This window comes from Nesoenas mayeri (genome assembly GCF_963082525.1).
Source record: "Nesoenas mayeri genome assembly, chromosome: 2".
Taxonomy (NCBI): domain Eukaryota; kingdom Metazoa; phylum Chordata; class Aves; order Columbiformes; family Columbidae; genus Nesoenas; species Nesoenas mayeri.
The window spans coordinates 63,303,001-63,323,515 of record NC_137543.1 but is presented as its reverse complement, the minus strand read 5'-3'; the positions used below and the strand labels follow the sequence as shown (position 1 = coordinate 63,323,515).

The following is a 20,515-nucleotide window of genomic DNA, read 5'->3' as shown; positions in this document are numbered from 1 at the left end:
ATATAATCACAAATCTGGAAATTTTTGGAGCAGTCTGTTGAGCGCATGGTTATGTAATTTGTAGAAAGAAACATTACTAATTGCATTTTTTTTTTTATATGAAAAAGTGTTTTTAACTCAAAACTTAAAATCTAAGATACAGAAATATATTGTATCTACCTGATATGTTATTTCATCAGAGTTTGCAGATGCCGAGTGGGGTGTATGGCTCACCAGTATGACTTGCTGTGAGCCTGAGCCACTTTGGCTGGTGAGACTGGAATCTGTGAGTATAGCAGGGAACTGCTGACCCTGTCAAAGAGGGGAGAAAAGAAAAAGAAAAAAAGTACAATAACGATATTTAAACAGCTAACTGCAGTGTCATGTAAATTATTTTTATACCTCAAAACTCCTATTTTTCCCATGAAAAAGTCAGTCCAGCATCCCATCTGAATAAATAATACTGGTTTCTCCTTTTCTCCTTCCATTTTAAGTCTACCAATTTAAGGGGAACAACAGCTGGAAGTCTGTAAGAGTAGAAACTCAGTTCCAATAATTTTTCCCAGCTTTGCATCAATGGCTGTATGTCTCAGCCTTCCCTTGTCTTTGTCTCTTTGTCTGACACTTTCTTTAACCCCTCTATTCTGCTTTCCTGCATGACGTTCCCACAGTATTTTCCCTTTTTAAAAAAAACTTTCTTAATTAAAACTACTTCCAAAATACATGAAATTAAGGTACAAAATTGCTAATTAAGATACTGCTGTTAAAGACTTTCCAGTTTCCTCAGGAAACACCAGACATTTATGTACCCCTTGTCTATTTATCAAGATTCTTGGCAACACAGACTGTATTTGCATAGTACCTAAAAGAATGTTTCATTTTTATTTATGCCTGCCTTAACATCAAGTGTAGCAGCTGATAAATAAACATCAAAACTGCCAAATGTAATTGCTTAAATTATTACAAAGTCTGAAACGAAACCACAGGTTGCTTTGTTAGTCTGTGTTGCCAGAAATCACAAATGTGTCATAAGAACTATTTCGGAAGTCTTTTATTCCCCTCCCCAGAGCAAAATTGCATAGAGGAAAGTGTATAATCATCCTCACAGACTTTGCTTCACCAGGTTTAATCACGCTATATGCTAGACAAATAGGCTTTCATTGATATACAATTACATCTTTTAATTTGGGTCAACAAATAAGTAAAAATCAATCTAAACACAGTTAATCCAAGAAAGTAGAAGAAACACCCTAAATTTTCACACCGTAGTCTTTTAATATTATGTATTGTTTTTTTCTCTCCATTGTTTGCCAACATGTCTTCAGCTCTTGGTAACACCACAAAATCTTGAATACGACAAAAACAAAACTAACAGCACTATTCTTACAAAATGTCTTATAATGTTACCTGTTATTAAAGACAGTCAATTTAATTTAGATTCTGTCCTGTTATTTGCTGTAAAAGAACTGTTGCAATTGCTCTTCAACTCTTACATTCACAAGGAGAAAAAGAAAAATTAACATAATAAACAATAAAAAGCTCAGAAATACTAAGCTGTATTACTGAATAGTGATGATGAAGTACACAATTTAATTTAGCACTAAAAACTGATGTCAGACAATGTTTGAAACCATAGAATCTATCTATTTATTGACAAAAACTCCTGCCATGTGTATCCGTATTTCTATTTAAATAGTTTATGCTCCTAGATGGCAGTGTGCACACATTGTTGGCAGAAAGTTCACTGATTTTTCAAATACTAGGTATTTACAGAACAAAATTATTTTCTAAGCAAAAATATCCAATTCCTGCCCTGTAAGACAATAATGTTAGTTTATTTGTCAGTTCAGAAAAGTATTTCTTACCTGTGAAGTGATATTAAGTGTAACTGCATCAAGACCACCTGACAACATTCCCTGAGTGTCAGCAAGAGTCAAGGTGACACTACCATCTCCTCCAACTCCTGATGAAGACATTACCAAATTCTGGGCAGAAACCGCAGACTGAGATATAGGTGTTGTTGAAGGAAGGTTTGTTCCACTTGTTGTATTAAGTTCTGGAATATATGCAAAACAGTAAATATATATATATGTATGTATGTATGTATTTATTTATTACATACATAAACTCTTATCTGCAAACTTATTCCTGTGACTTTCTCAAAGTACTGATTTTAGATATGACTTCTTGCTTTCATTTTCTACTTACTATGTGGAGCAAAGTTCATTTTAATTGGCATAACAATTTAAAGCTACTGAGAGAACACACCAAGCCATGTAGTTCTGGAATTGTAATATGCAAGATTATACCATTTCATATGGCCTAATATTTATTTTTTTAACAAAATGTTATTATTTTTAATTAGAATATCACTGTATGCATACCTGGAGCATTTATTGAAGTTCCCTGAGAAAGAAGCTGGTCGTTGCTTATAGTTAATGTAGCACCTGTAGTCTGACTATTGATGGTTGGCGCTGTCAGCCTCAAGCCACTATTCAGATCACTGCTTCCAGAATTATGCTGAATAAGATCTTGGCCTGAATAAAATTTGTCTTATTATAACTGGGAATGTCTCAACATTATTCTGCTACTGTACTTAGAACTATAAACAAGTGATCATAAAATAACACAAGTAAAAAAAAAATACGATAGAAATACAAAATTAATTTCTATACATGCAGACTTTTATGCGGAGGTTTGACAAGGTTTTAATACAGATATGATTAGGCATATCTAGATACTAACATGTAGAGAAATAGCTGTGCTTCATGAAACCATAAAAAAAATAGCAAATTGAAGGCTAACGGTTAAAATGTGATTTTTTTTTGGTCTACTATGTGGCTAATGAATTACACTGAACATGTCCTCTTTTGTAAAAATGTCACTTCACATGGCATTAATCTTGTGGAATGGTCCACAAGCACAGAACATACAAAAACTCAAAGCAGAATCTATCAGCTGTTAGACACCTATACTCCATTTTCCTTTTATGAGTGATCATCCATTAACAAGCAGAAAACCACAGGTGCTGGACCCTGAGACCTTAACACAGACATTCTTGTCATTACACTCAAAAACATTAAACATGTTACAGAAGATGGGAAAAAGAGAAAGGAAAATCAATTAAAAGAAAAAAGGGTAAGAAAGAGAAAATCACTAAATATTACACTGGATCTATTAAATAAATGTTATGATACAAAATATAACCTATCATTGGGGGAAACAGGAAGATTTTCATAGTATGTATAGGATCAGTCTCTTGCAAGAAGAAAGTTGGTCTACATTTTCTCAAAAAGACCTGAAGCATTAACCATATATTATAAAGACTGAATACACCTCAAAGAATGATCAAAACATCTATTAGAATGGGCATTTAAAGAAACCTAGATTAAATAAACTCACCCCCAATGCCTACCCTGCTTCAGTACTTCCGAGGAGTTGTACTAGCCCTGGTTATAGGGGCTTTGCCATCAAGATAAATATCTGTTAACTCAAGACTATGAACAAAATAGGGAACCAATCTAATATGTGTCTGCAAAGGTATTTGTTTTCAAAAGCAGATCTGGGGAATATCTTTTAAAGCTGATTAACATTAAAAAAAAAAAACAAACCAACATTACAGGAAAGCTGTGGACAGTGAAAAAATGCCCAAATGCTACCTTATAAAATAGAGATCTGGTACCATTAAAGATCACTAAAAATACCAACCAGATATTGTAAGAGTGATTTCTTGAGGACTTCCTGATGAGTTTGCAGTAGTAGAACCTGAAGCATGAGCTAGAACTTGACTCAAACTGGAATTATTGATGGTCAATGTTATCTCATGTTGTCCATTTGAAGATGATACCATACCCTGTGAAGTCATGACTTGAGAGATGTCTTGTGCACCTAAATGTAAGTGGGTAGAACAAAAAAAAAAATGAAGATAATTTCTTTATAATAGATACAACATTTTAAAGCAATTAATACATTATTTTTTTAACTACTATAAAAGATGTAGCCAAGATAAAATGCTAGAAATTTTTGTTTTAACAACCAATTTATTCCCCTGCAGCTAAAGATCTTCAGAACAAAGATTTTATATTTTTTCTGAAGACTATAAATGATCTTCAATATTTTCATTATAGAGTCTGTCTTCTGAAAAAAAATATTCAAAAATGGTAACACAAAGTTGTAAAATTTGCTGAAGATGCTCATAAAGAAGTGTACGCTTATTTTATTAAATGAGGTGTTTGGCATGGGGGATGCATTTTCTCACTGTGGATAATACCATAAGTACAATTAAGAAATTCAAAGCACAGTGAAACTATTGACAGTGCTTACCACCAGCGCTGGTTGTCAGCACGGACTCTTGCTCAGATAAGGATCCTATTGTCATGTTAGCAGCTGACGTTACTGTGGGTTGCAAAGACAGGCCTGATATGGGCTGAATAACCACATTAGCTGGCACTGTGTTCTCTGCTGCCTGGAGGGAAGGGTTCTGCGGAGCCATACTGGGATCTCCAGTCAGCTGCTGAGCAAGTAAATTGCTCTGCTGTAACGTCTGCTGTAGGAGACTTGGATCGATCTGAAAAGCAAGTTTTCCACCTGATCAATCTCAAGTTAACAAATATGAGTTAAGTCAATATTCTTAACACAGAGTTCATATTCATTGCATATAGAGTATACATAATATTTAAGCGTCTATATATAGCCGGTCTGCAAAGTCACTACATAATCTGTCTATTCAGCTTCCCCTGTAGCTTCCCCCTCCCCTCCCTTCCCTGGCAAAATGTTCAGGAAATCATGATCGTAGTTATAAAAGAGCATGCTGGGCACCAGGTACCCACACTGCTGGCATTCTGTACTGTCTTACTGCTGCATACAACACTTATCACTGTCTTCAGGTCTCTGAAACTGAAAAGGCATGGAGTAGAAAGAAGACTGACATCAGAAATTAACTATTTTATCTGCTCCTAGGGCTCATTAAGGTCCCAGTTCACAGTCAAACAGCTGTTCTTGATGGTTAAATACAGACATTTTACTCTTTAGGGATGTTTGCAGATTGTGGAAAACAAAACTAAAACACAGATTTTTTTATTTTGTTGTTGTTGTTGTTGGTTGGTTGGTTTTGTTTTATGCTAATACTTGAGTAGAGAGACTCTGAGTAACTCAATGTAACTCTGAACATGTCTCTTCCTTGATCTTGGGGTTGGACCTGGTGACCCCCAGGGGTCTCCTCCAACCTCAGTGATTCTCTGAAACTGATCAAACACAACCAAGTTCATGAAAATCAGTATTTCACATCATTTCAAATACAAATATTTTGTCAATGTAATCATCTCACCTTTTTCTGTCATTCATTTTACAAGCTCAATGGGAACTTAAATTGTGAATCCAAACATTAAAAGCTTGCTGAGTAACACAAGTGTCTTATGTTAAGGAAAAGAACACTGTGCAGTAACTTGGGCTTTTTTCTGGGGGGAGCTCTTTTGGGGGGTTTGGTGGAGAGTCTAAAATGCTATTAAAGTGAAAAAATACAATTAATAGAAAATAAAAAAATACAGATTTTCTGTGCAGCAATTCTTTAAGGTTCAACCAGGGGTCTCTTCCAGAATTATGTTATCTCCTCAAACTCCCTTCAGCCCTCAAAGTAACTCTATAAAATTAAAAGCATTAAAATGTGAGCAACCTACCTGTAAGGTTATGTTGTTAATACTGGTAGCATCTATTCCAGAAATTTGAACATTTTGTCCAACCAGATTAGCAGCAAGTTGTAACTGTATTCCTTCAAGAGTGGCCAAGCTACCATCTGTCAAGGACACAGTTAAGTCACCTCCAGCTACCAAAGAAAACAGTTATATTATAACGCTTTTCTTTATCATTACTGACTGCCTCTTTAAACTTATTTATTTTTATAAAGTAAATCAATGTAAAAGCTATACACACATTAATTTATGCCAAGAAAAATAATTTGAAGTAGATTATTGCCTGTTTTAAAGCTTCATATATTCTATATCATTTAATGATCATTACTACTCAAGCCCTAGCTATAACAGCATCCTACAAAACAAGAAGCACTCCAGAGTAGCTCTGGAACCTGGAGAAATTTGGGATAAACCTCCCAGGATAGTGTGTGGTGCCCAAATACAAGCAGCACTCACTCATGATATGTACATTCCAACTCTGAACATACCCATGGAAGCTACTGCCCCATTTTTGCACAGCACATTGTTCAAGAAAGTATCAAAGTTCAGCCTATGTGCATTACTGTGAATTTGCAGGCATATCTTCAAAATCATACACATGTTCAGAAAAAGTGCTGAAGAAGCACAGAAAATCAAAGTCTTCCTTTCAGAAGTGACAGACAGCCCAAGACCCACAATTTAAGTAGTAAACTTTAACAATACCAGAGAACGTTTCAGGACAGCTGAACGCTATTCTGCTCTTAAAACCATCCATGTCCCATCTTTGCCTGAGGCCAGTTGGCACTTACATACACAATTCCTGAAAGTGTTTCACGAGTTTGCAAGGATCATTCTCAAACGGTCATTTTCTTGCAACATGAAGCATGTTGGGTATTCTGTGCCAGTTGGCCTCAGACTCAAATCATGGTCTGCGGCACATTTAATGTGCTAATGCAGTTGTAGTCACTGTCAATCAGTCAGATTTCATATCCTAGTTTTTTGTATCGAGGTGTTTTTACTTTTTTTTAATTTTAGACTATTAACTACACATGTACACTAGAGCATGTGCACGTGAAGCACACTCTTCATTATTCATGTAGACAAGCTTTTTCTTTGCTCTATGATCTAATGCTTGAATATAAAATAAATCTTATGGAATGGAAAGCTTATAGAATAATTGTTCTGCTTCTCTCCTTTTTAAGAAAATGCAAGAGCACTACCAAAAAGAATACAAGTATTCCAGCTACTTGTCATCTGTATTTTCTTCCTTTCTGCAGTGTAACACCACAGTAGAATTGAAGAGATCTTTTTAGGTGAACTGCATACATTTTCCCCCACATTCTTAAATAAATAAACTTCTATTTATGTCACCATGGTGCATGGAATCATTAATTCAGTATAACTCTTACCTGTCTGTAAGTAGTGTTTGGTATAATTTTCTGAACTTTAATAGAAAGCAATGCTCAGTACTTGATTTCAACACCACCATCAAAAAGTCATCCATTTTTACCTGACACTGAAGCAGGCAGGATAGCCTGGCCCACAAGTCCTTGTTGAAGTAAATTTTGATCAAACTGGCTCGTCAAAACGGAATTGTTCATGATGAAAACATTAGGGTCTGTTGAGGCTGAATTAAGAAGATTGACTGGTTGTAGTCCCTCAGCTGAAGTACGGGTGACAGGCTTCCTAACTTTCTTTGTCTCTGTTTTATAATGACACTGTATGTGGGTTTTTCTGCGCCCTGAAGTACGAAACCGTAAATCACAGTGTGGACATTTAAAGGGCTTTGCTCCTGTATGCAGACGCATGTGGACTTTTAGACTCCCTTTTGTAGAAAAAGAATTACTGCATACATGACAACTGAAGAGCTTCTGGCCTGGAAAAGTTTCAAAAACAGAAAGATAAGTGATAAAACCTCCGAAAGTCAACAGCACTGTACCAACATTTTAAAAAAAATATTCTAAACTAATTTGAACAGAGTATATTTGAAATAACTAGTGTTCTTCATTATAATTCGGCTGCTTTTAAAATGAATTATTGATCTAAATGAAGAGTATCTTAACTTTTTCCTATTTCTAAAACTCAATGTGCTTTTAAATCTTTCATGCAGAATCTTATTTGGTCACTTTGATGCCTCTGTCCTCATCATCTCACCTTCCTGACTAATCAAGTTGTTTCAACTGTACCGATCATAAAACTGGAGAATTAGAAGGTTTATCTTGACCTCTAAGTATCTGGCTTCTCTTTACTTAGCCACTCCTTTCCTCCTTAATTCCAGCAGTTGTTCTATCCCACTAGATGCTATGTCAGGATACAAGAACAAAGCATTCAGCTGAAGAACCGCGCATCTTGCGGGAAACCATCCAGCCAGCCTGCTGGTCTGAAAGGTGCTGATATGATAGAAGCTACAGTAAAACCCAAAAATATTTCTTTACATCAAGGTATATTACAGGTGAAGTCATGCAGGTGCCTAACCAGGCAATTTTCTTTTACAGGTGAGGAGCAGAGTAGCTTTTCAAACTGAACTGTTGTTAGAGAAGTTCCAGACCATCACACTGTATTTTTTTTAATTATTCGGTTAAATAATATAAGTATGGCTCAACATAAAACCAATGAACTATTAGCTGTAGCTATTGCCCACAGATTAAAACAGCTCTCCAAAAAGAGATCCAATGCTATTATGCAGAAACTACACACCAGTTAAACTTCATCCAACACAAGCCAGTCCAATTATAAAAGAAAACTGAAAAGAATCCCACAAGATCAAATGACTTAATAGGGCAAAGTTCATGTGGCTTTTGTAGTGAAAATTACACTCCACAGATCTATGAGAGCTCTTTGAAGGAGACCACATTTTCAACAAGTCAACTGTATCTGGATTTTTGGAGTTTTACTCTGTTTTTATTTGAGAGGACCTTAGAAAAACTGTTGTCACAGGATGAAAAGACAGAGAGCTTTCATGAATTAAAGAGAATAAAAGAACAGTGGGCTTAAGAATAAAATAATCAGATGGCACACTGAAAATCAAATGTGAATCAAGGAACTTACTATTACTGGATGTACAGGAGGTCATTTGTTTTTTACCCAGTTTTTCAGAAAACAACTGGATAAAACTAACGTGCAATGTTTGGTTAAAGGCAGTGAGCAAAAAGATACAATCGCTAGTTCAAAGTCCCACAACTTGCAAACTGCTTGAACCTAGAAGAACACAATCAAATCCCTGTTTTGTTCTTTTCATTATCCTTAGCATCTGCCACCAACTGAGACAAGATACTAATCTACACAGAGATCTACACACAAGAGTAGTGTTTCTTACTAAACAACAGTAGAAAGCAGAAATACACTGAACTAGAACAGGAGCTTCCATGAGCAAAATAATCATGTATTACAGTATTAGAAGCTTCCTGTCTTTGTTTTTTTCATTTTTGACAAGAGCTTATAATGAATTCTAGCAAAACTGTAGCCAGCTTTAGAAATTAATTAGTTAGAACTGGGTTCATTACAGAAGTTCAATGGGAAGAAGAAAATGAGTATGAAAGATTTAAAGAGGTTTTTTTTTAATTTACCCCAAACTGGGGTTGAAAGATACCACTACTAAAATCAGACCTGTCTCGGGTACTGTAAAAACTTAAATATTACAGAAATTAAGTTTATATTCACCTTGCATGATTGAAATAGCTGAATGCTCACATTTTTTGTACTCTTATATTTCAATCTACTTAGCAGCAAAATCATTAACATTTATAAGTTTTTTCTTTAGCTTAATTTTATAAAATCCTCTAACTCTACCCTCTTGCTCAGGAAAATCATTTCACATTGAAATGCTACAGCAGGTTTGAAATCAAATATATTAGAGATACGTACACAGTTTTTACATGAGCTAAGCCTATGACTGCTTTATAAGCCTACTAATACAGGCAGCTGTAATAATATGGTTTATTCAAAATATCATAATATGATTAATTTGATGATGCTCTAAGTACCAAATTTTACCTAACACTGCCATTCAGTGTCATTTCCCAGATCATAGTGTAACATACCATTCCTTGCAAAATCTTCAGTTAGAACAGCTTGTCAATGAAGTAACCAGTTTCTAAACAAAATCTTACTGACCTGTGTGCGTTTTAACATGACAATCCAGAGTGGATTTCACAGTGAAACTCTTTCCACATTCATCACACTTATACGGCTTCTCTCCAGTATGGATACGAACATGCCTAATAGTTCCAGAATACACATATATGTGATTTTCTATTTTCATATCAGATTGTAGGAACGTTTATTTTGTATCTAACTATTTTTAGAATTGAATATTTATATTAACATTACATTAAGCAGAAACAGTAAAAATTGTTTAAGCATTTGCCTTTTTTCAAACTGATATTTATCTATTTTTATATGCAAGTCTTATAATAAGAAAATAATTTATTCTAAAACTTAACAATATTTTTAATACTGCAGGTAAAGAAATATGAACAGGCCAGTTGAGTCATATTCAGAATATATAACATTTTGACACATATTTTTAAAATCTTCTGAAAAAGAAAAGTGTATGTAAATATGAGTCAAACTTTAGCTTAGGCATTAAAAAGTTATATGAAACTGTAACTGGTAAGTTTCTGGTGAACAACTCAGAGAACTGAAAATATGCAAAACTTTTCTGCTCCTTACCTGACTAAATCACTGGGTTTTTTAAAGCTTTTGGGGCAATAACTACAACAGTTGGCATATTTGGGCTCTGCTTCCAGTTCTGCTTGTTTATCTTTGATCTCACTAATTCTGTCTTTCTCTGCAGCAGACTGGACAAGAACTTTTTCTGAGACAGTGGCACTTTCTCGAGGTCTGATCTTTGCCAATTCTGCTGTTTCTTCTTCTGTAAAGGTTATGACACCAGGACGAGATTTTCTGGAAGTTCTTTCAGAGTTTTCATCATCATCTTCAACACATGCAACTATTAAAAAAAAAAAAAAATACACGTCTGTCTGGTTTAATCTGGCAGCTGAAATTACCAAAATAGAAGGGTTTGTTATTAAACACATGATCACTACACTACATGCTTGGACTTACACCTCTTTCAGAGGTCTAACTACTCATGTCTGTACTTCTTTTAAACAAAGCTGCATTTATAATTCTTATTTTTTGCAATAATTAAATACAGGTATAAGCCACTTAGGACAAAAACCGTTCTGCTTCAGTGACACACTGAAATAACTATGTAACATATAAAACCTTGAATACACTGGACAGACTCCCAGAAAACTGATTTCTTTAAACAATTTAGATAACAGAGCAATTTCAGTGGCTCTGGCCATTAGACATTATCCATGCTGGAAGGCTAATTTACAACATGACTGTCACAGTATTCATGTAATCAACTGAAACATCTGTACTTGTTACATAGTAAGGACTGCAAGAGTAAAAATGAAATAATTTACCTCCCCCTTCTGTTTCTGTAGCTGCTGCTACAGCTGAGGAGACTGCCTGATGTTTTTTCATATGTTTTTTGCAGTGAACAGTTGTTCGAAAGCTTTCATCACAGAATGGGCACTTGTAAGGCTTCATGCTCATGTGAGTTGCCATGTGCCTGGTAAGGCTGCCATTAGTTGTGAAGGAGGTATTGCAAATGCTACAGCTGAATGCTTTAACTCCTTAAAGTAACAGAAACAAATAAAAGTAGCACACCATTTGTTTAAATTTACTTATACAGGACATCCACAAAACCCAAACGTGAGTTAAGCTAACATAGAGCTGGTGTACACTGTTACCTGTATGAGTTTTCTCATGTGACTTAAGAACTCCTGAGGAAACAAAGCCACGGCCACAGAGTTGGCATTTATAAGGTTTCTCACCAGTATGTGATCGTACGTGTTGCTTCAAATGGCTGGATTTCTTAAAACCCTTGTTGCAATATTCACATCTATTAGAAGAAAATTGTTTTCATTAGTTGCATATAATTATTTGCCATAAAAGATTCAGGAGATTTTGTGACAGAACCTAAAAGCAAAACAAACCTATATGAACGCCTGCTTTGATCTTCATTATCCTCAAGAAAATGAGGCCGTTGGGTATGCAATTCAAGTTCTTCTTGTGATGACTGATCTTGTATCAAGCGAGTAGTCTAGAAATCAAAGCCTCAAGTAAATTTCAATAACACAATACTGAAATGAAGTCACAGAAACAGGCAAGAAAAAATACAGAATTTACAAGTGTACAAGTGATTGAATTTATGCTTGCTTAAATTTTTGACAAGAAATTAAGAGTGGAATATGATACCTCACTCTTTCATAGTGAGAAGGAAAGCAGCAAAATGTGCACTTACTGAATTGGAATAAACAGACATCATGCTGCACTTACACCTCCCTGTGAATCTACACAAAAACTTGTCTCGAGTCTCGTAGATTTTTCTGGTGTTTAAGGGGTTAAATTTAACACTAAAGCAGTCATTTAAAACAGTATAAGCCCCACACCAAGTAGCAAAACACACAGTGGCGCTGACAGACCTCACTACTTTATGAACAGGTTTTTCCTCTAAGCAAAAACCACCACAGAATAAACCTTGAGAATAACAGTATGTTGTAGGATTTGAGGAGAAGAAAACTCCAAAGCCTGTACACTGAAATTATTCAAACACTTTCAGATCTTAAAACTCACCTCAGTTCTCTGATGGGCATTTGCCCTTTGCAAATAAGCATGAAGGGACAATAATTCATGCAGGTCATCATGGCAAACACATTACTACAGATGGTCTTCACTCTAGGTAATTCTACCACCATAAAATACTATATCTAAACTGTATTTTTAGCAATTGAGGTTTTTACAAGTTTGACCAGATGAGAACCATGGAAGAACAACATACACTGCAATCTGCAGGCTCCATGAATGATCACTACACATTTGTTATGTTATTTTTATTGCTTGATCATATCTGTATCTATAGACATTACAGAATTAGGACAGAATATAGTGCAATAATGTAAAATTATTTTCTAACATTAGGTCCTTAGTTTCAGACTTACAGTCCAACTTCATAGCATTATATCATTTTTTTAAACCTAGATCATCAAAATGTACAACTCTTTTTTTCAGAAACATATAGCTGGGCCACTTATCCTCCCCCCAGCCTTTTACTTTCCAGCTGTTAAACATAAGCAGTCTAGAAAATAAATCATGAAACTTTTCTGACTTCTCAGTTTACCTAATCGCCAATGAAATTGTTGAAAAAAATCTCATCACTGAACACAGAACAATGAATTTTGCCTTCTAGTAGTACTTACTACGTTAATAGTATCTGTATTTGGAACCTGAAGAAGGGCTGGTGGATGGTAACTCGTTGAAAGAGCCTGAGATTCAAGTGTGCTTGAATCCTGCAGCTGCTGTACAGCTGGAAATTGAGTCTGTTGATTGTAGGTGTCATTCACTGTAAAACCTGCCAGAAATTGAACAGTCACAAACCTGGAAAATACACTGAATTGGACTTTGAATAACACCACACTTTTTTGAGGACTACCTTCAAACAAGATTAAGTAGTATTACCATACAGTAATACTTATTTTATACTCTTCACTCTTGAGTGCCAAAATACACAAATGTTTCTGGCATCTACATAATATGCATAATAGGGTTACTTACCATTAGCTGGAATTCTATTGGAAAATCTCCTCCACAGAAAAACACTGTTTGAAGTTTCTTCGGGGTGCCACAATTACCTTAGAGCCATTGAAATTTTGAATTTCTTGTATGTAAGCATGCATGTGTCAAACAGGTTGACCCATCTCCCTTTATCCACGTTGGTACCACGCTCCCTTAACTACACTGGAAGCCGATCACAAGGATGCAAAGCTCAGTGGGGAGGATGGCGGGTGAGTGGAGGAGATGACCCAATAGGAGAACTCCAGTTTCTGATAAAGTAACCCCCTTTTCTCCTACTTTGGATCTCCTCCACATATTCCCACTCTTTAGATAACAGTAAAGTAGAGCCTCTTAAAGGCAAACTGCAAAGTAAAAAATAAACATATTTTTATTCACATTTCCAGTGTAAAGACCTGAAATTTTTATTCGGTTTTGTTCTTCTGAAAGATCAGATCTTAATCACTTCATTTTCTAAACAAATGAATGAAATTATAGTATAAATTATTCAGAGCCAGGGAAGTATAGCTCAGATTGCTGAGTTCTTTAATGCTATTAGAGATGCCCTTTTATCAATCTCCCTAAGCCTTAATACTTCTATTATAAAAAAAAGAAATCAATACAGTGGAAAAAATGAAACCACAGGTATTCAGTAAGTAATTAAGGTAAGGGCAGCAATTTTACAGCAATTTCTGTGCAGTTTGCCTTTAGGGGCCAAAAAGGGTGAAGATTACGAAAACAGGGTAGAAACAAACCCACATCAGATGATCACAGCATCCAAGGCCAAAAAGCAATGCTTAAAGAATGTTTTGAATTATCAAAAACTGGGATGTGTAAGTTCAAGCAGAAATTCTCCCAAAATACCCTTTTAACAGCAGAATACTGTTATCAATATAGGAAAAATACCTACTTGTATGTTATTGTTTACACCACAGAATGAAAACTAAAAAATGTAAACAAATCTTAAAGGCATTATTAGTCAGGTTGTAATTTATCACCAAACCTAATGCTGCAACTTGCATATTATTTTCTCTCCTAAAACTACCAAGTTTATATGAAAAAAAAAGATCCAACAAGCTGAACCTTGCACCTCAATTACTCTTAAAAAAATTAGCCTGAAGAACAGCGATGCAAAACTTTTTGGTGATAAGAGCACTGGTAGTTTTTATTTTCAAATATATTTTAAAAGCACCTTTATAGAAAAGTTATATTCCTGCTACTCTTGATCAGAACACAAAAAACCAAGCCTCAACTGAAACAAAAGTTATGCCACTTCCATGCCCTACCTAAAAAAAGACATAACTATTAAATGTACAAAGAAAGAGTTAGCTAAAAAACACTTAACCACTAAGTAATTTTTACTAGCTAAGAAGGAAAAAAGAAGTTACTACACATGCCCTGTTTCATTTAACACTGTTTTAGAGAAAGAAATTATTGACATCCTGAAAAAACTCCCAGGGTCACAAAAAAAAAAAAGCTCAGGAAGAAAAGCTCTGAATTTAGAGGTATTTTGGGAGAAACTGAAGAAACACTACTTCTAAAAGTAGTTCTGGAATAAATACAAACCAACGTTGTAACAAGAATATGCATGATGCACCCCCATTGTCTGTAACACCTAGTATGAGGGTCATTTTCCACTCAAAATTTTAAGAAGATCTGACAGTTTTGAGCATGCTAAAGGCATTTGTTGCCACCACTCTATTCCTACAGAGCAGCATTTAAAATAAACAAACAAATAAATGAACCCCAGACATTCAGTCTGGGAAATAGACAAAAATTAATTTCAGAACCTTCAGGTCTTGTTTTCATCAATATATATTGTTTCCCAGAAGCTTCTGCTCGATCTGCAAAGAACAGTGAGCATTTTAAGCTCTGTACAATAAGGGGAATCTCTTACTACAAAGTCCTCTAAACTTGGAACTGGATTTTTTGTTATTTCAGTACAAGTTTGCATAGCTTGTTCTTCTTGGCTTTAACACATCACCCAATCTATTCTCTTCTACAGTAACAAAACACACTGACAGAACAGAATACTCTGGAAATAATTTTACTAGTGGAAAGATATGTCTTGCATCTGAGAATCAGAAAACAACAGTAAGATAGTTCATAGCAGATACAGTATTTTACTTTAGACAAAACTCGATGTGTTTACTGATGGATCATTTGAATTCTAACATTATGAACATATCTACGTGCATGTGTGCATCTCAGTGACTGGCAATTAAATGTTCTGCAGGTTTGCTTCCTAGACAGCTTTTGAAACCAGTTATTGACTGGAATCAACATGTGAATAGTTACTGAAAGAGTCAGAGTTTTAAGTCCCGAGATGACAGGTCAGCTTCTTAGGAAAGCAAAACAGCAGTCTGGTGGCAAGGGGTCATATGGGTTACCAAATAACAGTATTTGGCCTTGTAGGTTTTCAAGATCACTCTCGTATCACTACTAACTGAATTATTAACATTCAACCAGGGAGACTTTAAAGGAAGAAAAGGTGACATAATCTATATTAAAGCACATTTGGTGACAGATGATATTCAAAAACCCAAAGACGTTTTCTGATAAAAGGTCCGTTTGGTTGTTCTGATCTCACTAAGAAGTCTTCAACTGAAGATGTCTGAGTATATAAACTGCAAAGAAGTCCTTTTTCTCAGTCTTCAAATCTAGCCCAAATGAATATTAAATTATGATACAGCAGGAGCCTCCTAAGATCTGTGCTTCTTTACAAGTCTGAACATATCAAGAAGAAGATCTATCTGAACAAATTAGAAATTCTGTAAAAGTATTACAAACCTGAAAGAATAAAAGTTCTGACAGGTCTTTGCAGACCTAGAGATCAGCCTCATCTGTCTGGAATGCAAAGATTTTTTCTTTCTTCTTAAAAAAATGAAAAAGGAAAAAACCCCACAACCTACTGAAGATTTTTTTAAAAACTCCTACGTTGTTTAATTAATAAACACTGACCCAAAATATTTTAACAAGAATATAGCCTATAAATATCAAGGATAAAAATGACAGTGTTTTAAGCCTCAATGTTCTGCCTAGCTGACAGGAAAAAGAAATTAGGAGCATGAAGCACAGATGCAGACATAGGGAGAGGGTCGACCAATTTAACGCATGCATCCGCGCAAATGCTTACCTACCTGAAATTCAAAAATTTTGAAGGGCTCCAGGATCTTCAAGGAAACTTCAAAGAGTAGGGAATCTGTGGATGAGATTCCAAGTAGAATAGGAGACATCTTATACAAATGAGACTTAAAAAAACCCCCACACCACAAATGTTCTGAATCTCTGTACCAATTTTATAATGTATCGATGATCAGCCTAGATTTCTGATGATGAAAGAATTGTTTTGTGACATCTAGAAGAGTCTCCTCCCTCCTCAAGAAATCACTCAGTGTTCAATATTTATTTAATGGAGATGATACACATACATAGAAACTGAAGTCTAAGTAAGAAAACAAAACAAGGTTTACATATTGGATTTTCAAATTCAAAGGAGCTGTAAAAATCCAAATAAAAAACACCACCAATCTTGAGAGTAACATGCTTTTTTCTGTAGTCTTTTTTCATTCATTTTTAAAACTGTAAAAGGTAACTAATGAAAAATTATCCATAGGGTTTTAATAGGACCTGGTTCAGTCTTGGTTAATAAAGGCAGAGGCTTTAATATTTGTTCTCAGTTACATACAAAGCAGCACAACCTAGAGAATTAAAATTCGCAACAAAATATACTATTTCTTCACAGTGTCATGCAACTTCGTACAATAATGTTTTAACAAAATGTGCTACACAATTAAATGGGAAATGAAATTAAGAACAGAGAAGTTTAATCAGATGGAATAGCAATTACTGGTTACCAGTTATGTAAATACGAAGTTATTTGCTGGAGTCAGAAACATGGAGGAAGAGATCAGCTGGTCAGCCAGTGAGGTATGCTTTCCCAACCAAAACAAATGAAAACATACCCCACTTCCCTGCCTCCCACCAAAACCAAAATAAAACAACGCTAATAGCTGAATATCAAGCACCAACTCCAGAAATCCAGCAGTGAAAATCAAAGGAATACAGTCATTTCTTCATTCTCTATAGGCTACATAAGCCTTACACATATTTCTAAGTATTTTGTAGGTAAAATAATTTAAAAAAAGTTTTCAAATGTTTAGTGTCTCTTAATTTGTTACTTATGTAGCTTTATAAAATAAGAGGAAACTGCTGTGGTTAGGTGAAAGTATGATTTTTACATGAATATATTTTGCACTGTCTTTTTCCACAATGAATCCCCACAGCTACTCAGTCAAATCTTTGATCATGTTTCTGATCCTCTCAAGTTATGAACACTTATCTTTAGTGGGAGAGTTGTGTGAACAGCCTACTGTCACAGCAATGTCAAACACAATCAAGGAGAATATTAAATGCTTGATTCTTCTCTCTGATGACCAGTGACAGAACTTGAGGGAATGTCGGGAAGATGTGCCAGGGGAGGTTTAGGTTGGACATGAGGAAAAGATTCTTCACTCAGAGGGTGGTGGAGCACTGGAACAGGCTCCTCAGGGAGGTGTCACGGCCCCAAGCCTGACAGTGTTCAAGAAGAGACTGGACAAGGCCCTCAGACACATGGTGTGAACTGTGGGGTTGTTACATGCAGGGACAGGAGTTGGACTCCATGATGCTTGTGGGTCCCTTCCAACTCAGGACATTCTATGACTCCATAAACCCCACACTGTAATGACTAAACACCAGCTATTTAAGTATTCAAAATATTCTACGAAGTATAGTTTCAAAATAGTAGTTTCATAGTTTTTTCAAGTTTTCTGCATTGCAGTTACTTTGACTGTGGATGCCCATTTTTTAAATGCTTTATGATAACTATACTTTAAAGACAGATTCATAAAAATCACTTTTAAAACCTTTACTTATTACTAACCTTGTGATAAGCCCTGTTGATCAAATGGCTGCTGTGTTATAGCTTGTTGTTCAAACTGAGTGATGTTTTCCTGTAGAGCATGCTGGGATGTCACAAATCTATCTGAAACTGGGAAAGGTGAAGAAGAGGGAAAAACAAAATAAAAAACCAAAACCAAAACCAAAACAAACCAAAAGGAAGAAACAACAAGAAAAAAAAAAAGTAGTAATTAACCAGATATTTCAGTTTTTCCCAAAAACCTGAAAATGGATTTTTACTGCATTAAAAATAAATAAAAAATATTAGCTGATTAGTTATTTTAAAAATTCCTTGTTGTAGGCTTTATTTATATTGCTCTGTAGCACTTGTTAAGCCATTACACCATGAAAAAGAGCAAATAAACAAAGTGAAAACACTTTGTTCCACTATTATTAACAGAATGAGTCACATGAAATATTTTGTATTCTCCGACCTCAAAACGCAGGCATTATTTCCTAAGTACGCTATATAGTAGTGCTTTTTATTAAAAACAGAGGTGACATGGTAAAGTTTTGTGCACATGGTATTATTTTGCTTTATATTTGTTTAGTAGTTTTATTTGGTGCAACTACATGGTACAAACCTTAATCTTTTTATATTTTTAACAGTAAACCTAAACACGAATGGAAGAAATTATACAACATACTTTAAGTACTTAGCTTTTACTTCATGTGTTTTTCTAGTCATTTACTTGCATTGTCTCAAAATCCAAATCATTGAAACTTGTGAAGAAAAAGTTATCTGAGAACTTGCAAACTTACCTCATAAACCTTATATTTCAAATACTCACCCTCATCTTGCTCTAAAGGCTGATCAGCCAATTGTTGTTCTAGTGCTGTTTCTTCCGTGCCTACTACTGGCTGCTGGTCTAACTCTAAAATAGCCTGTTGATCTGTTGCAACAGCTTCTGGCTGCTGTAGCTCATCACTTTCAATCTCCACTTGCATCTGTGTAGAAACATGAATGCTCTGCTGATCTACTGTAGAATCATCTATTGTAGTAGACTGCTGATGCTGCTGAAGTTGCTGTGCAAGTTCATATCTGCAAAGAAAGGTAAGAAGGTCTTTTTATGGCTTCAGTTAGACAGTCATCCTAACTACTTATGTGAATAAATTTTTATTATATATCATAATTTACGATAACTTCAGAGCTACCTAAGTATTTGTTAACCATAAATAAACATCCTTATTCACTTATTAGCATCAAGTATTTTTAAGGAAATGCTAGTAAAATACATTGAAGGATTCATATAAAAATTTTAAACATACCTATGAGTCTTCATGTGTTTTTTACAGTTTAGTGATGTTTTGAAAGTTTTTTGACAATACGGACACATATATGGCCGAAGGTCATTGTGGATCCCCATATGTCGCCTGAGGCTACCACCAGTAGTGAAGGCCCCGTTGCATATAAGACACTTAAAAGCTTTCAATCCAGTGTGTGTTCTAATATGTGCCTTCAGAACTCCAGCTGACACAAAACCTCTTCCACACTGAGAGCACTTAAATGGCTTTTCACCAGTATGTGACCTTTTTAAAAGAGAGCAGAAGTCAAAAAACTGCATTTTAAAATTAGCAAAATAAACCAAAGGCAACTGCTGTATGGATGGAAGAGGCCTCAGTTAAGAAAATCCAGAAATTAAAGCTTCAATAAATTATAAACAACCTGCATCTCATCACTGGCAGGGCTAGAAGCAACACTGTCTGACAGTTTTAATTGTGTTCTATAGTCTGATCTCCTCTCTTGATCATACTTAGTCTCGATTAAAACATGCGGGTTGAGTTTTTCCACGTCAGATTAGTATACTAGTTCTTCAGACTAGTGTAGTATCATTTACATGTATTTTCCTCGAGTCATCTGAAGTAACATCCACAAAAGTAAGAACAAGTTCTTCAAGCAAGAACATTTACTTGATTACAACATAAGCCAAAATTCTTTTAGGTTTAGCACACAGAAAACAGCATACAGAACAAAAAGCGAATTTCCTTCTCAAAAAACACGAGTTACATACAACGTAGATGATCTGGAGTTACAAGATTATGACAAGAATTCACATCCAACACTTGCTATTTTCTTCACATTGTTCAGGAAAGAAAAGTGCTAATAAGCTAAACTGTACACTAAACACAACCACTTGTACTGCTAGGACTGCATATAGGTATGAGTTACTTCAAAGTCTCCTCCAACTTTACCAGAAAACTCAACTATCACTGGTTGACTACTTAGACACTGTAAAAAAAGAAGTCTTTTCAGTGAACATTATATAAAATTCATGCTTTTCCATAAATTTCTTATTACATAC

At 35.1% G+C, this 20,515-nt stretch overlaps 1 protein-coding gene across 1 annotated transcript in view; it reads right to left on the bottom strand.

Moving 5' to 3' along the window:
- The window catches only part of ZNF236 (zinc finger protein 236), a gene marked incomplete at its 5' end in the record, with an annotated part of 75,001 nt that overhangs the window by 15,427 nt on the left and 39,059 nt on the right, over window positions 1-20,515 (bottom strand). The window contains 16 exons of the mRNA XM_080338786.1: window positions 160-291; window positions 1,845-2,035; window positions 2,364-2,516; window positions 3,688-3,867; window positions 4,303-4,546; window positions 5,655-5,800; window positions 7,156-7,521; window positions 9,759-9,862; window positions 10,317-10,596; window positions 11,081-11,293; window positions 11,411-11,562; window positions 11,657-11,763; window positions 12,920-13,071; window positions 18,196-18,303; window positions 19,004-19,254; window positions 19,482-19,742. Coding sequence (XP_080194912.1) covers window positions 160-291; window positions 1,845-2,035; window positions 2,364-2,516; window positions 3,688-3,867; window positions 4,303-4,546; window positions 5,655-5,800; window positions 7,156-7,521; window positions 9,759-9,862; window positions 10,317-10,596; window positions 11,081-11,293; window positions 11,411-11,562; window positions 11,657-11,763; window positions 12,920-13,071; window positions 18,196-18,303; window positions 19,004-19,254; window positions 19,482-19,742 — 3,040 coding nt within the window. The remainder of the gene's footprint in view (window positions 1-159; window positions 292-1,844; window positions 2,036-2,363; window positions 2,517-3,687; window positions 3,868-4,302; window positions 4,547-5,654; window positions 5,801-7,155; window positions 7,522-9,758; window positions 9,863-10,316; window positions 10,597-11,080; window positions 11,294-11,410; window positions 11,563-11,656; window positions 11,764-12,919; window positions 13,072-18,195; window positions 18,304-19,003; window positions 19,255-19,481; window positions 19,743-20,515) is intronic.